This window comes from Bactrocera dorsalis, unplaced genomic scaffold (assembly GCF_023373825.1).
Source record: "Bactrocera dorsalis isolate Fly_Bdor unplaced genomic scaffold, ASM2337382v1 BdCtg158, whole genome shotgun sequence".
In the NCBI taxonomy this organism is placed as follows: domain Eukaryota; kingdom Metazoa; phylum Arthropoda; class Insecta; order Diptera; family Tephritidae; genus Bactrocera; species Bactrocera dorsalis.
Genome location: NW_026038209.1, coordinates 22,495 through 39,109, shown reverse-complemented (window position 1 = coordinate 39,109; position 16,615 = coordinate 22,495). Strand labels below are relative to the sequence as shown.

The window sequence follows — 16,615 nt, the reverse complement described above, 5'->3', positions numbered from 1 at the left end:
TATCTACAAAAACAGCAATACTAATATATTTGCGAGTTAACTTATAAGTAAATTTAATCGATTACATCGATGCTATTATCAAAAAATTTAATTAACTTATAACAATCATTTAGTTTTCTCTTGTCACCAAGCTTTTCCAGAGTTTTGGCAGCTTCAGCTAACATTCCAACTCGTTCTCCCGGCGAACAAATTAACGCATTTGGTAAATACTTACATGCAATATAAAGTGCTGTCGCTCTTTCACGTTGAAATCCTACACAGTTATTGCTTTTATCTTTTCCTCCACATATAACGGATGATCTAAGAGTTCTATGCCGCAAACTGCGATCCAAAAGTTGTTGTGTAGGTCCAGGTGCTACTCCGGCCATAAGACGACATACAGCTTCATACAGGTAAATTCGTTGATGACCAATCTAAAAATAAATATGTATATATACGATTTGTTGCGTTTTATTATGGTATTATACGCTTTAGTCTGTGTAATAAATAAATGTAAGCTGGTATTAATCGACTGTACGCTAACTTTAGGTAATATGTAATAACAAGAATTTAGCAACATCTCGAAAACAACCGCAACGAGACTCTCCCTCAAGGTTGTTGTAGACAGTGTAAACAGCAATTAAAGCAAAACTAACTATGTATGTAGACCAAGGTACATAATTTTTGAAACCAAAAGAAATCATTGTAGGATGAAACATATAACTTTGCCATATAACTCTTTTCCATAGGACTCATAGTTTTGCCGGAAACTGAAATAAGCCGTTTTAACTCTTAAAAATTCAAACACTCCCCTATTCTTCCTTTTTCTGATCGCATATCGCCCGTAAATTACTTTCACTTTCATTTTTGGTATTTATCTTTCTTTTCAGATAGGTTTCAATCTACTAGGACGACTTCTTTTAGCTTTTTACCCTTTTAGTTTAATAGTAGTCAAAACATAAATATAACAAATGACAATAAAAAAGCAGAAAACCGAACTATACGTAGCTATATATTTATATGTATATACTTAACTTATAATAACGGCCTAAAAAATTTAACGAAGAAAAACATAAAAGAACTAAAAACAAAAATAACATTCCATGTTAAACAGGTTTTTCCTCTTTAAAATTAGTTGATGACAATTTATCCATACGTAATCAAAAATATAGAAGACATATCGTTAACAAATCAGTATTTTTTATCAAAATATTTAAATTTCTTTCGAAATAGCTAAGCTTGTATCAATTCTGAACAAATTTAAAACGATTCAATTATCTTAGAATGTGCTACAGCTACACATGCTACACATGAAAATTTTAATTAGCTCTGCTCTCATACCGGTCCCAATTTTTTGGCTATTGAGAGCGGTAGCTATAGCATAGCAATAATTCTAGAAATTTTGCTGGTACGGAGTAGTAAATGAAAAATAACGAAATTATCATTCAAGAAGTAAAGATAACTGAAAACGAAAAATAAGTACGACTTGGGAGGAAAGCACACCCACAAATTAGTAGAATTCTTACCGCCGCGGATGCAAGTTGGACTAGTATAGGGGTGGATCAACATACTTTTAATAGCTTACATTTTTATTAGAGTACAATCGAGTTTTGTGGGATGTTCCAATAATGTGGGCATGTGTATCTGTTACTTCCATGGTAACAAGCCTGCACAACTATGCTTTTAAATTTACAAAGCCGTTGACAAACGCTATTATTATTTATCCGTCATCCAAGTGTGTTGATTGGTTTCAGCTAACGTGACGCATAACGACTACACACAAAGAAGAACCAGCATTTTAATTGATTCCGATGCGAACTCGAGTTATACGTTAAATGCTTCTGCATTTTATTTGTAGTGAAAATTTGATATTTATATGTTGTAGATGAAACTTTCCTCTTCCAGGTAGGAGGGATGTTCTTTACCCCTCCACCCCTGATCAAAGAGTTGTGGGTTCTTAATGACCGCTTCCTATCTGATCATAGAAATACTAGTTTTAGCCTAGACGGAATGTATCAACGTTATATACAAGCGTGATTGATATGTTTGTCAGCGCATGGTTAATGTAGCATGCTGCTGGTTGGAGACTTGGAGACAGATTATGATGACATTGATCCTGAAAGAAATATGCTGTAGGTTGTAGATATTAGCCGCCTCAAAAAAGTTATGACTGGCTCAAGCGCTTTTATCTAAGATGTCTAAGTGGGATATTTCGTGACTTATACCTGAAAAATCGAAAAATATTCCTGCAATCCATGGATTACGCATAGATAAATCTCCTAACCAATGCTAACCATCACCAGTAGTGATTGGATTAATCTATATCTCTTTGGCCATACTGCTACGAAATTGAGCAATAAAACTTACATGCAAATCTTCTATGACATAACGCATCGAGTTAAGATCCTTTTGAAATTTTTCCAAATAATCGCTCGGAACTTGTTTGCACAGAATTTGATCAGCGTTCATGTATTCCGTCTCCCAAAGCTGGGTTCTTGTTTCGAGCACCCAATCACAAGTTAGCAATTGAAACAACTGTAATAAAAATGAAGGTATAGTTAATCAATTGTTGTCAAAATATTATAGGATTATGAACCGTAAACTTGATTAAAAAAACTGAATTACAATAGCTTACTGTCATTTTGCGACTTTGATGTTATAGGCTATTTTTCGGTAATTTTAAGTTGCCAAAACCCGAAAATGATTATAAGAATTTGCATATATATAAGATTTTTGGTGTTGTCACGGGTCAAGGGGTGAAGGGGTCAAACCACCACTATTTACTACAATGGCAAAAATAGTCAATGGCTGATTTTAAATTCAAATTCGTGATAAGGTCACCTCAAATACCTCACACACTTGTTAGCACAGCAGTCGTAAATTTTTCCTTCAGATTTGTTGAGTAGTGTTATATTATTGTAATACCTAAAACTAATCAACATAGATTTATATCGGTATTCTGCTTGAGACGATTGTCTCATGTCTCTAATTGTCTCAATCTTAATTTAGTGACTCTGTTAGTCAGGAGTCTCATTTGGAATTCTGGCAGATACAGTATAGTAGTATACTGTACAGTAGTATACTGTATGTGCCACTAAATTACTATTGTGACAATTAGAGACATGAGACAATCGTCTCAAGCAGAATACCGATATTAGAGTTATTTTAAAATGATCATAATGACACGAGTTTAATTCCGAGGGACTGTCTGTCTCTACTTCCGTCTGTAGCGATATTTTCAATAAAAATTTTGATATCTTGATTAAAATTGGTACATGTGTCCTTGGTAATTTACATATGTTCGACACAAACTGATTTCGAGCCATCGATTTTTAAGGCGAAATTTAAAAAAAGCTGAAAAATTGATTGTGTTATCTCCCATATGTGATATAGTAGTCCGAAAACCGATTCCGATCAATGATAAATAAAATATAAAAGATGCACCTAAATATTAAATTTCATTCATTCATTATCTCAATAACTGGCAAACAAGATTTTATGTTGCTGTTTGTCTTTACGAACAGATATACTTCCGGAAATAAATTCAATTCGTCATGCTGATCATTTTATATACATAAGTATAAAGTAAAACGCAATTTTAATAGTTGTTGTTGTTTTAGAGGTTATCAGTCCCCGGACGGGGTTAGATCGTCGAAAAAACAGCCCTTGGTCGGATGAAATCCGAGTCAATTCCGATGCGTAGAACCGGCTGTCGTGAGAATTTTAATTTTTTATAGTCGGTATTATTGGTATATGAGTACATACTATGAGAATTCTAATTTGATATAAAGAACGTTGTCCCAAGCTTGTTTCAATATTTTTTTTAAATACACAAATATTGTTTTATTTGAGTTCATAACAGTCCGGTATGACAGAAAATAAATGTGAAGTTATATAAATTTACAACAAGCTAAAAGTTAATGAATATGTTAAAAACATGATTAAAAAATAACATACTACAAAAGACGAGAATTGCAGATCATACAACTAACTATAAAAAATTACATTTTGCCTAAGACCAACAGTTCCTGAGATATAAAAATCAAAATATAGTGAAAAACGCACGAAATTTCCCACCTCATAGCTAACGTGGAAACGTGTTCATATTATATTTCAGAAACGGTAGGTCTTAGGTAATAAGTATTGAATTATTTATTTAATAATAAATAACATTAAAACTTACCAATTTAATTTTTTTCACACTTGTAATTTTATTAAATGTTAAAGATTCTTGAAGACAGTTACTGGATCGATTGCAGATATCTATTATACTTTGAGAATCACGTTTGTAGAAGCCTCCACTATACCTGCAAAATAAGGAATCTTGTACTTTTTGTATACAACACCACAATTTAAGCACAGCATAACGCTGACCGACTAATAGGTGCCGGCCATTTATACCGATTCTCTTTACTTTTAAAATTAACTTAAACTTTAAAATATTAATTAATTGCCTTTTTATCATTCAGCTATATACATACATATATATGACTCAACATGTATCTAAAATCTCAATTTTTTTTAATTTTGTCGTCTGCACTTGCCTCGGTGAGTCCAATATCGGTATTCTGCTTGTCACGATTGTCTCATGTCTCTAATTATTACAATCGTAATTTAGTGAGTCACAGCAGAATACCGATATAAATATACTAATACATTTGATAACACTTTTGCTTATACGAAGTATTCATTCAGTATTTTTGTTTTTACTTACTGCAGTGATAAAAACTTTGCTTCCAATGCCAAATGTAAAGCTTGTGGTAGTTTGTCGTTACTTGTCTCAAGTTCCTTCGGTAAAAGTCTCGCACGTTGATATGATTTTTCGGCTTTTTCATCTTCGCCTAATAACCAATAAACAGAAACTTCAAGAATGTTAACCCACCACTCAATCTTTTCATTGCTGCAATCAGCAGAAATGGAATCACGCAACAAAGAAACAAAAGTCAGTGCATTACTAGCCACAGTATTATCTCCTATATCATATGCCTTAAGATTTGTTCTTTTTTTATCAGAAATTTGGATGGATCCAACCAGACATTGAATAGCTTGATGAAGCAAATATTCTTGATAATTCTATAAATAGTAGAAAAATTAAAATCCACTATAAGTGGAAAGTCAGACAATCTTAATGTTATACCTTTAATAAGTGTGTTAGAGGATTCGCACTGCTCGACAATTGTATAAACATATTATTTGATTGTAAGTTGTTGTTTAAATCAAATTCATGATCAATTAAAAATTGTGTTCCGAATGGAGTAAATATCCATTTATATTGACTCGACTTTCCTGCAGACTTAAACCACTCTTGTTTCCCCTTTTTAATGCAATATCGTACAAATAACTTCAATGATCTAGGATAGTTTTGTTTTACCAGTAAAGTCGTGATTAAGTAAATATCGACCAATTCTTCATTTGTAAGGGTGTCTTGAGACAACTGGGCCATATCTAATGCATATAATGATAATGTCAGGCCATGTTTGGGGTTGTTTTCAGTTGTTAAATGCAACTGATTCAGCCTGTTGAAGAAAATGGCCAAATTCTTCGCTGTTGTAGTATTTGAATAACTGTGCTCATCTTTGCGTAATCTTGAAACAGATTTTGTATATTTGCAGTTAATCTTTAGATGACCAATAAATATACGAATAAATTGCCAGGTTGTCAATATAATAAAATCAAAAGTGGACGTCGGCAACGTTACTCCAAGGCTTTTCAAGCAAGATATATACTCCAAGTAAGCATCTTCCATATAGCCCTAAGTGAGAGAAATGTTAATACCATATGATCAAATTTGACTCGGACTAGTGTATTTAATCTACGCGCGAAAACATTTGATAATTTTTCCCAGATTGGTACATATTTTTCATGTTCGTGTGAAGTTTGATCTCCATATTAGTACGTATGTACGTATGTAAATATTAAAATTCATTGTAATTAAAATTTAATAAGAGGTTTGATTGAAATTGTGTTTTGAGGAGTCTACAAACACACAAGTTTTTGATCGTGAAGTCATTGAAGATTTGCCTCATACCAGTCGTCAATGCATCTCTTTTAATGATTAAGTCATCGAAAAATACTTTAAGAAAATAAAACAAAAATTTGCTGAAGGTACTGAAAGTCAATCCCAGCGAAATATTATAGTAAGTATATGGAAAATTTTACTAAAAATTGGCATACTTGAATTGCTGAAGATACTCCTTTGAAGCCAATAATAAATATTTGTATTACAATACGTGAAAACGTAGTGTTTTGTCCGGGTCAAATTAGATCAGGTTGTATATAAATTGTTTATTTCCATATTCTACCTTTTCGAAAAGTTTATCTCCACACTCCTTTCGTGTTTTGAATTCGACAGCAGTTGTATTTCCTAATGGATTCACATAACCAATCAATTTTACGAAGCAGACCAACATGACCATCAAGTTAACAAACCACAAGAATAAAGGGCCCCAAAAGGTTTTCCAAATAAAACCATTATTTGTATCTGTGTAAAAAAATAAGAAATACATAAATGAATCATAGTAAATAACATAATCTACAAGATAATACAAGTAATTATTGAAAAAAACTGGTTATTTGTACAAATATTCGTTAATAAATGGCAGTGGTTGAAAAAAGACCTTGATTAACTGTAGCTGTAAAATAAAATTAAAATATAAAAAAATGGGTAGAAATTTTAATTTTTTAACTTTGGAAAAAAGGAGAAATTATGAATAACACCATAAATTTTGTTAAGTGATCCTAATTCGCTGAGAAATAAAAAAAATCCCCCATCAGAAAAATAATGGCTAATCATTTTAAATCTTCCTGAGAGATTATGGTTAAAATAAATGAAAAATTTAGTTTAGCATCTTCAGTAGACTTATACGAAGGCGACTCGATGATGCTTAGTTGTTGAACGAAAAAGGACTTCAAATTTCCGAAAAAAGGACTTTGGACCATAGGTGAAAAAATCTATGGAATTATTCGCGTTCGAATCGATGCCTGTGAATTGGTTTTTTATGCAGACCAATGACCCAAAGCACGAAGTTAAAAATGGGAAAAATTCGCTCACCGTAGAAATTATTGATGTTCTGAGCTGACCAGCGCAAAGTTTCGATGCAAACTCTATTGAAAACTTATGGAGTTGTAAGACGCCGATTGCTAAGAAAAAATTCAAAAATGCTGAAGAACTTTGGATTGGGATCGTAGTCCACGACAGTTATTTTCTGACCACTCATTTCTACAATGTATACCTTATAAAGTATGCCGTGAAACCTCTACTTGCGCACACATCCAATATACTAACCCCTCTCTTAACCGGACAAAAAATTCAGGAACCAAGTTTTATGTTAGGTTTTCAGAACAAATTCCACTCTAACTACTGGACACTGTCATGATCGGACGCGGACACTTATTTTACTACTTTTTACTTTCGTAACCTTTCTTAAGCGGCCGGAATTGATAATATTAAAAACTCATAAAACAAAGTAGTGAATAAAATGTAAAGACTTTGTGAAATGGTGGGTGTGATAAGATTTTCAAAACTCTAGAATTATATTCCTAATGGCAAAAATTTAAAAGATGATTCAATTTTTAGAACTTTAGTTCCTAACTTAGCCCTCCGAAAAAGTAAAAAAAAAAAAATTAAATACTTACTATCATCGTTGAAGTTTAGAATACGGCGGTGATGAGTATCATCAATACTTCCATAATTTCCGAGAGTGCCCATAGTATCAGTAGGTCTGTACAGAAATATCTTAAATGGATTTATTGTGATAAAAGCCAACATAAATATGCATAACGTTAATCGTGAATGCGACATATCACGAATAGCAGTTGACACATTTTTCATTTTATATGAATTAAAGCTTTTAACAGACCCGTTGACTGGGGAACATGGTAAAGAAATATCAGAGTGTGTTGGAGATTGTGAGGCATTTGACTCGTCACTACATGGAGGCGTAATAATTCTTTGTTTTTGTGAGAACTCATTCGTTATTAATGGCTTATTCCTATTATCAACTTTATTGATCTTTGTTGAGTTGAGTAGATTTTTAACATTACAACTGCTTCGGTTTACAAGCTCATTTTGAAGTCTCTGTATCTCATCGCGCATTTCAGAATTTTGCTTTTGAAGATCGCGTATTTTATCAATTGACTTGCGCAAAACTGCCGATTTGTTGAGTTTTGCAGATTCCCCTATTATAAGATTTTTTAGTTCCGAAATTTTGTCATTTATTGAAGTACGATAACGCCGCTCTATAGCATTATGAGCAGACCTTTTGACTTCTTTCTTTTTTGGTTGAATTCGATTAATTGGCACTTTATTCTCTACCGATGAGATGTTTCCCACTTTGGGTAAAGTGCACGAGACGTTTACAGTTGGTTCAAATATGACAGGAATTTGTGATATAATCGGAGGACCAGCAGCAAAGGACGCGGAAGAAGTAGGTGGAGTGGCATACATAATCGTTGGATTTCTTTGTATCAAAACATGTTGAGCTGATTGTATGTCCTTCAAATCTTGGATAGTTATATTTGCTTGGCTTATCTGAAAGAGTACAATAAAGTTGAAATTAAACAAGTAAGAAAGAGCTAAGTTCGGGTGCAACCGAACAGTTTATATTCTTGCAACTTGCAAGAATCAAAACCAGGGAAATACTTTAAGGTATAAAACCAATCATTCAGGTATAAAGTAAAGTCAGCCGGATGTTAGAAAATCCTGATATTAGTACATAGGCCAAGTTTTCCTTCAAATTTATCTATTTTAGGCACAAAGATACACTCTTATGAATAAAACACACCCTCTTATTTTCATTGGGATAACTCAGATATTGGCCGATATATGCAGTACAAAGTCACTAAGCTAAGGGAAGTATTGGTCCGATTGAACCCATTTTTGATATGCATACATATCATTATAAGAGAAGGATTATTCCTTAATTCCAGTTATATATATCATACATTGACCGACATTTTAGATCAAAAGTCAACAATAGATACTGGGGTCCCCATATTCGGAACCTAAGGTCTTGAACAGTTTTGGTTGGATTTGAACAATTTTTGATCATAATGTGGCATACACTAAAGGCATTATTCGTTCAAAGTTTAATATCGTTATATTAATTGCTTTTTGATTTGTGTACTGGAAAGAAAAAGAGTCAAGTAGAATTTAAAATTGTGCATTATGAGAAATAGATGTTTTTATTATCCAATTTCACTCATTTTAACAGAGTGACATAGGAATATGAAAAGAATGCCACGTTCCAAATTTTGTCGAAATCGGTCAGTAGGGTTCCGAGATATGGGATTTCACTACAAAGTGGACGGTGCCAGGCCCATCGTCCAATTTTTACACCGGTCCCTAAAAATCTTCGTCATACTAACCTGTCGGCAAGTTTTTATATGGAGAGTGAGTGGGGTTTTCATCCGATTTCATTAATTTTCACACTGTAGTAATTCTTGTAATATTCGTGCTGGCCGAGTTTTGTTTTTGTAGCTTCAGTGGTTTAGGAGATATGCACATTAAACAGGCGGGGCCAAGCCCACTTTTTCAAAATTTTTTATCCACAGGTCCCCCTTGCTACTGTCATCCCATGTAGTAATGGCACTTTTCAGTTTTGGTTAATGGCGATTTGTGGGCATGGCAGTTGTCAGATTACGCCCATCTACGAACTTGATTTTTTTTTTGTACTAAAGTTTCATCAAGATATCTCAATTTTCACTCAAGTGGCAAGTTGCACGGACGGACGGACAGACAAACAGTCAACCGGATTTCAACTTTATCGTCATCCTGATCATTTATACATATATAGATATATAACCCTATATCTAGCGGTAAGTTCGGGTGTAGGAGAACATTTTATACTTCCGACATACAGCAGAGACGAAATTCAGAAGACCATAAATTTTAATATCAAATTCAGCATAGCTTTAGGATAAAAAATATCGGGGATCAAACGAAGATAAAGGAAGAAACAAAGCCACAATCACAGATGTGATACATACATGGATCAAAAACAACATAAGGAATAAGCGCGGATATTACGAAATTAGACACTCAATGACATCATCTTTTTTAGCAAGAATAACTTAAGAATACTAACAAGATTTTTTACAGCACACTGCAGACTGCGCAAACATCTGCACAGGATAGGAATGAGCTCTGAAGAAATGTGAGGGTTCGTAAGCTAAAGCCCAAGACGCCGGCGCACGTATTATGCATTGCGATTCTGTGACTAGAAAAAGGCTCACTCATTTAGGACTTATGCAGCCGTAGCAAAACTATATGAAAACCATCATATTAACCAAAATAGTTGAGTATCTGAGGCCAATTATTTGATATTATCATCACTAACATCATCGCTGACTTCACGACCTTCTTGAATGCAAATATGATATTTGTGTTCGTGATTAAGCAGACAGTGTATCAGGTTTTTCAACGATTCCATTGGAAACCCACAATTTCGAGTAAACTCGCTGTTAAAATTTTACCCATGGTAAAAGCCTCTAGACAATCTTTTTGCATCATAAAAAACTGCTGACAAACAGACTAATTGACACATGGAGATCAAACTTCACACGAAGTTCAAAAATGGGCTAGTCGGAATAAAGTTGATCACGAAGTAATTTGAGACACATCTCTGTTAGCGTTTCCTTCATAAGAATAGATTGTAAATAAGACAGCCATCAAAATATAAACTGAAAATTCACGAGGAAAACAAGAACGAAGTGATGAAGCACGCTTCATATCGACACCAACTTCTATAATTGAATCATGTAGCAGAGGAGAGCACATGCTGGTAGCTTAACAAGCAGAAAGAACATTTTAATGTTTTCCTGCTGATAGCAGCTGCACGCTACGTATCGACACCTTATAAAATTGAATCATGAGCTAATCCTACACTAACTAATGTATACCCTCATCTTTGTATTATTTGTATTATTTGACTTTTTTGAAGTAAATTTTTACATACCTTTTCATTGTCATAAATGCCTTCTTTCAACACATCATTTCTGAATTCAACAGATTGTATATGGGTCTGAACATTTTCCAAGGCATTGGATTTGTAACAGTCATTTTTAGAAAAATCGGGTTTATCTTCCTTTCCAGGATTAACATTGCAGAACTCTTTCGGCTTATCGACAACTTGGTTACTTCGCACGGGATTTTGTTCATTTCTCATTATCCATTTTTGATCCAAAGGCAAGCTATTAGACGACGAATTGAACTCAACTGCATGAATTGAAGAAGGTAGAGTAGCGACATGATTTAAATGGCCAGCCATCAAGGGATCTGAAGAGCTGTAACTGTTCGTACAATTTTTTCCAGCATTATTAACTAAATCTGGACTAGACACTTTCGGTTGCAGTAATAAATCAGGTCCAATGAAATTTAATGTGTCCACATTACAATCTGGTAACAAATTATTTGACAGGGCTTCATCAGAGAATTCCATTTGATCAATATCCTCGAAAAAGTCCCGCATTTCTATTTGATATATTAATGTATACACGTAAGTTAATATAAACATTGAAATGCTTGATTGCTTACCCAGAGGCACCATATCCTTTATAATGTTCAAAGTATCTTCCTCCTTAAAAATATCCAATGAATCAAAACCTGTTCCATATGAAAATTCCATGTCAACAGGATTTGACGAACTATTTTCATCCATTTTAAATCTATTCAATTGCGTTCGAAAACATCGTATGATTTATATATAATACATTTGAATCGATAATAAATCTTCCGATAACCCTCATTTCCTCAGAGAATAACCCAACAAACCAATTTTCAAATTTATTGCCAATTGGAGTATTTCTGTGCGAGTTTCTCTCCGACTGAGTTACGTTCGATATGTCGTCAGACAGGTGTTCTAGAATAACGCTGTAGTTACATGATTACTAACTTCGTTTCAGGTTGATCGAACAACCACCATACTTGTCAAAAATAATTTAAATTTCTTAAAATTCTTGAAATTTTTGTATAAAATTAAAAATCTAATCTATTATGTTATATCATATACATATTTTTTCGTATCAATTCATTGAGGTTTGGGCAGTTATCATGCTGAAAATTCTAAGCTAATGGTAAAAAATTAGCATAATTTCCATTTAAATGTTCTACTAAAATATCTCTGTAAATACTGCCAGTAATTTTGCCTGAACTTGTACAAGTGGCCCACCCCGAATGAAGTGAAGCACCTCCATGCCATCACTGATGACGCACAATGTTTCACAATTTTGTTTTGTATATCGTCAGTTTAATTTTTATAGTGGTGGTATTCATTAAAGCTGGATTCAGTAGATTCTAGAATGTTTAGTCCTTTTGCTGGTATTTAACGTATTTAGTTTAGTGAAGACACTATTGTTGTTGTCGTTCTAACGGTTATCTAATCTCCTTTAGGAGGATAAGGATTATCTAAGTTGTCGTCGACGTCAGCTAACGGGAAGACAATATTGTTGTTGTTGTTATTTTAACGGTTATCGGTCCCCTTATCATGGCAAAGGTTACCCAGATTGTCGTTGACGTCATCTAGCAGAGGCCCAGGAAATGTGCTATTTCGACGGGGTTGGACCAAAGGAAAAGGGTTGTTAGATGAGGGGGGTTGGCAAGCATGCAAAGACAAGTAGGACTGTAACCTGCTACAGTATCCAGAACGAACACAATACTCTTTTTACTTGCTTAATATTTTTTTAATAGCGTCTTTTGTCACACTGGCTTAAATATAGTATACTAGTATGAACATGCGCGATTAGACCAACTGCAAAACATATAAAAGGTTTTGTTTATGTGAACTCGTCTGAATATGTTCTGAGCAATTTCGACACAAATAACTGAACATTTTCCCCAAATCTTGTCTTCAACAAAACAATAAATCCCACCATTTATAAATTTTCTTGATAAGATTTCCGTCTGGCCAGCTCTCTTTACCAATTGCTAAATGTTAAAACCTTCTGAGCTCTGTGAACTGTCAAATTTCAGTAGGTTTTGACGTTTAGCGATTTCTCTCTTATTTCCAATGAGAGATGAGATGGACATGGTTTTATCACTTTTGTAAAAACTGTGTGATGTGGATACCGATCCAAATATATTGTATACTAGACGTTATGATATTGCAAATTGTAAAGTGTAAAAGCCATCTTATGTTTATTATCGATGTTTACAATAGCATCTCTCTTATTTTGTACTTTATTTAATTTGTCCTATACGTAAATAATACCGGTGATACATGGATTTGGAAAATTCAATATCTGTACACCCATTAACCAATAATCCAACAGCTGCTTGGAACGAGATTTCCAAAACGCAGCGTGTGATAAAAGTGTCTATGAGTAAGATTGTTAAACAGAAAGATCCTAATAAAATTCGTGTTGTTTGTATGAGCGATACGCATTCGTTAACACCTTACTTAAAATTTGATATACCGGACGGTGACATCTTTATTCATGCTGGCGATTTTACGAAATGTGGTAAATTAGACGAAGTAATTGATTTTGATAAATGGATTGCTACTCTTCCTCATAAGCATAAGATAGTCATAGCGGGAAATCACGAGCTAAGTTTTGATACAACCTTTACAGAAGGTTCTTCGAATAAATGTCCTGATAGTCGGTATGTCTAATACGAATGAAAGCTTTAAGAGTTATTATTATTTATTGCTTTCGTGTACAGCACTAAACATACTGGCCGCTTCAGCCTTGACAGTATGCCGATGCTGGGTAATCCCAGAGAAGACATTGAAAGTGCTATACAAACTGAAAATATTCGAGACGTTTTAGTAAATTGTACCTATATAGAAGACCAATTAATTGATGTAATGGGTATACATATATATGGTACTCCCTGGCAGCCAGAATTTTGTAATTGGGCGTTCAATTTACCCCGTGGAGAAGCATGTATAAATGCTTGGAACCGCATACCAAATAATGTGGATATATTGGTAACACATACTCCACCCGTGGGCCACGGAGACTTATGCTGCTCTGGCGTACGTGCTGGTTGTGTAGATTTGCTAACTACGGTGCAGAAACGAGTTAAGCCCAAATATCATGTATTTGGGCATATCCATGAGGGTTATGGAATTACATCAGACGGAAATATTATTTATGTGAACGCGTCAACTTGTGATATTAATTATAAGCCTAATAATCCACCCATAGTATTTGATATATCTTTAACACATAACAAATTTTAATCCTATCTCTAGGTCTCTCGTCATAAATATGTATATATTAGTTCGGTGTTGACCATTAACGTTACTATAGACCATTTTGATAGTTGTGCTGAAGCCATATGTATGGATACAATTCTAATCAATTATATGTATCTGTATCTAATAAGCTATGATATTAGTTGTAATTATTAAACTTTTGGTTTTAATTAAAGATAATATTTAAACAAATAATTGTTTGATAAATTCGATTTTACTAGTAAAAAAAATGGGTTAACACACAACTTATAGTTTGAAGTCTTGCAACTAAAGTTCAAAAATTCGACTATTTTGATTATGCAATTTTTGTATTTATAATGAATTACACACTTATGTTGGTAATTTTAATACTCACTAACACATTTGTTTTATATTAAGTAGTATATAGAAAGCTTTAACTCATAAAAAGTAAAAATTAATAAAAAAAGAAAGATTATAGCACAAATACAGCATCCATAATCCTGTTATCAGTAATGAAAAATTTCTTAGCATAAGAGGACTAAATTGGTGGAGCTCCTGAAGTCTTGTAACCTCTCCACCGGTGCAAGCAAGTTATGACTTGCTTGACTGCGTTGAAATCCATATCTTTGGTGTTGGTATGCTCCAATCCGAAGGGGTGAGTTACTTTGGCCAATGATTCATATCGCAACAAAAGCAACATCGTACGCTTCGGCGTATTACCCAACGGTTTCACAAAACGGTAAACAACTGCACACCGCTTGCTTTTCACGACGAAGCCGCACAATAATCTTAAGTGCCAAACATGTAAGCATGACGGGAGTAAATTTCCTCACCAAGGTCTTCACCCTGCTATTACCAATCCTTGCGAACTTGATATTTGAAAAATCGGAAGACTGGTCACCTGGGTAGGGGAGTCATCGCCCAATAACCCTCAAATAACTAATGGTCTTAATAAAAAACTACCATGCAAGGGGAGCGTTGTAGTAGCGACATGGGCTTAAAAGTAAACGACCTTAATCGCTTCTTCTTTGCAAGGAACCTAATACTCTCCCGCACTATATCCATAGAGATATATTGACAAGCTGAACTAAGGAATACAGACGAGCTTAACTTCACAGTCGATGACGATAAAAACCTTACTATCAATAGTCCTCATACGATCGCGATAACTGCCAAAGTACAAAAGTGCAAGAGATGCATGTCAGAACAATGCACTCCGGACCATAACGGAATGTCTCCTTATGTCTCCGTTCAAACATACAGAGTCGACCCCGCCAAGGCAAATATATGTATGTCCAGTACTCTACCCATCTCTTTGCATGCCCTGCTAACCCCACTCTACTAACACCCCTCACCCTGTGATCGGACCTTTAAAAAACTTCCTGAACCTTGTCACCCAAGCGGGGATTAGATAATCGTTACAGCAACAACACTGATTCTTCAGGATTGAAGAAATCGCATCCGTACAGAGCCGCAACAATTAAGGATCTTAATTCGCTAGAGGAGGGGTAAGGATAGAAAGTGTTGCTACACAGGATTTCGGAGTATCACAAATTTAAAAAAGAAAAACCCTAATCGATGTTCACAGTTCTTTTGCATCGTACTACTTTCTGCATTGGCCTTCGGCTGCGCTTAAAAACAAAAACCGAAGTCGATCCAACATCGGAGTTTTTCGCGTCGAGATATAATTAAAATTTCCCACCATATAATAAATAATTATTTCAAACTGAGCACAACTAGATCAATAATGAAGTGTGTTGGTTGTCCTTCTAGAAAACTACGAGTTTCGGATATAAAAGTCTCCTTGTATGAAACAGTTCAAAAATTATCTGAACTCGGGCTTATGTTGAAGTAGATAGATAATTAAATGAGGATTGTACCGCGACCTACGGTCTAGTGTGCCCTCTTCTAACTCACAACGTCTCAACTAGTCCCAGCAAATTGATGAGTTACAATATACTGCTAGGTGCTATTGAGGCGATGTGATCCCTATTTGGAAACATGGATCCAAGGGCCTTAATCCTGCTGTGCAGTCCGCTAGCAGGTGTTCTGGAGCTTAAGACTTTAAGTTACTGAACTGGCAATTTGCGCAAAAAGCTAGGCCCATGTTAAATAAGTGCTTCTTGAGCTTGCAATAGCCAGTGTAGAAGGCGACCAGTAGCCTGAGTTTTTCCCTTGAGAGATTGATTACATATTTAAACCTTTTGAGGTTGTAACCATTCATTAGCAACTTTGCATGGCGCATGCCTGGGAGTTGTTGCCAATGCCTCTCCCTACCCACTGTTTCATCATTACGGAGCAACTCCATTATGGTGTGGGGACCAACCGCTAAGAAAGGTTCCGGTCCTACAATGTTGGTGGATGCTGCAGAGCGGGCGAAGAGACCGTTTGGCTATGGCTTAGTATGGCTATACGTTCATTTCCATAGTTGCGTTGGAGGTTTAACTCTACGCACCGACTTATAGCAAATACCTTTGCTT

The 16,615-nt window shown here is 34.7% G+C and overlaps 2 protein-coding genes across 3 annotated transcripts; one reads left to right on the top strand and one right to left on the bottom strand.

Annotated features, from left to right (window-relative positions):
• LOC105233985 (sterol regulatory element-binding protein 2) lies at positions 1 to 11,700 on the bottom strand. Its single transcript, XM_011216171.4, has 9 exons — positions 11,513 to 11,700; positions 10,935 to 11,449; positions 7,615 to 8,509; positions 6,282 to 6,460; positions 5,117 to 5,731; positions 4,694 to 5,052; positions 4,163 to 4,286; positions 2,347 to 2,514; positions 1 to 413 (listed from the first exon to the last, which is right to left on the bottom strand). The coding sequence occupies exons 1-9, from the start codon at positions 11,634 to 11,636 to the stop codon at positions 54 to 56; spliced, it is 3,339 nt and encodes a 1,112-aa protein (XP_011214473.2). The 5' UTR covers positions 11,637 to 11,700; the 3' UTR covers positions 1 to 53.
• A 1,342-nt stretch (positions 11,701 to 13,042) lies between these two features.
• On the top strand, positions 13,043 to 14,626 carry LOC105233983 (metallophosphoesterase domain-containing protein 1). Of its 2 annotated transcripts, none has more exons than XM_049461904.1 (2): positions 13,043 to 13,548; positions 13,606 to 14,626. In XM_049461904.1, exons 1-2 carry the CDS (start codon positions 13,194 to 13,196, stop codon positions 14,157 to 14,159), a joined length of 909 nt encoding a protein of 302 aa, XP_049317861.1. In that variant the 5' UTR covers positions 13,043 to 13,193; the 3' UTR covers positions 14,160 to 14,626. The 2 variants fall into 2 exon arrangements, with proteins under 2 accessions (XP_049317861.1, XP_011214472.2); XM_011216170.4 differs by having other exon boundaries at positions 13,061 to 13,576; positions 13,637 to 14,626.
• The last annotated feature ends 1,989 nt before the right edge of the window (positions 14,627 to 16,615 follow it).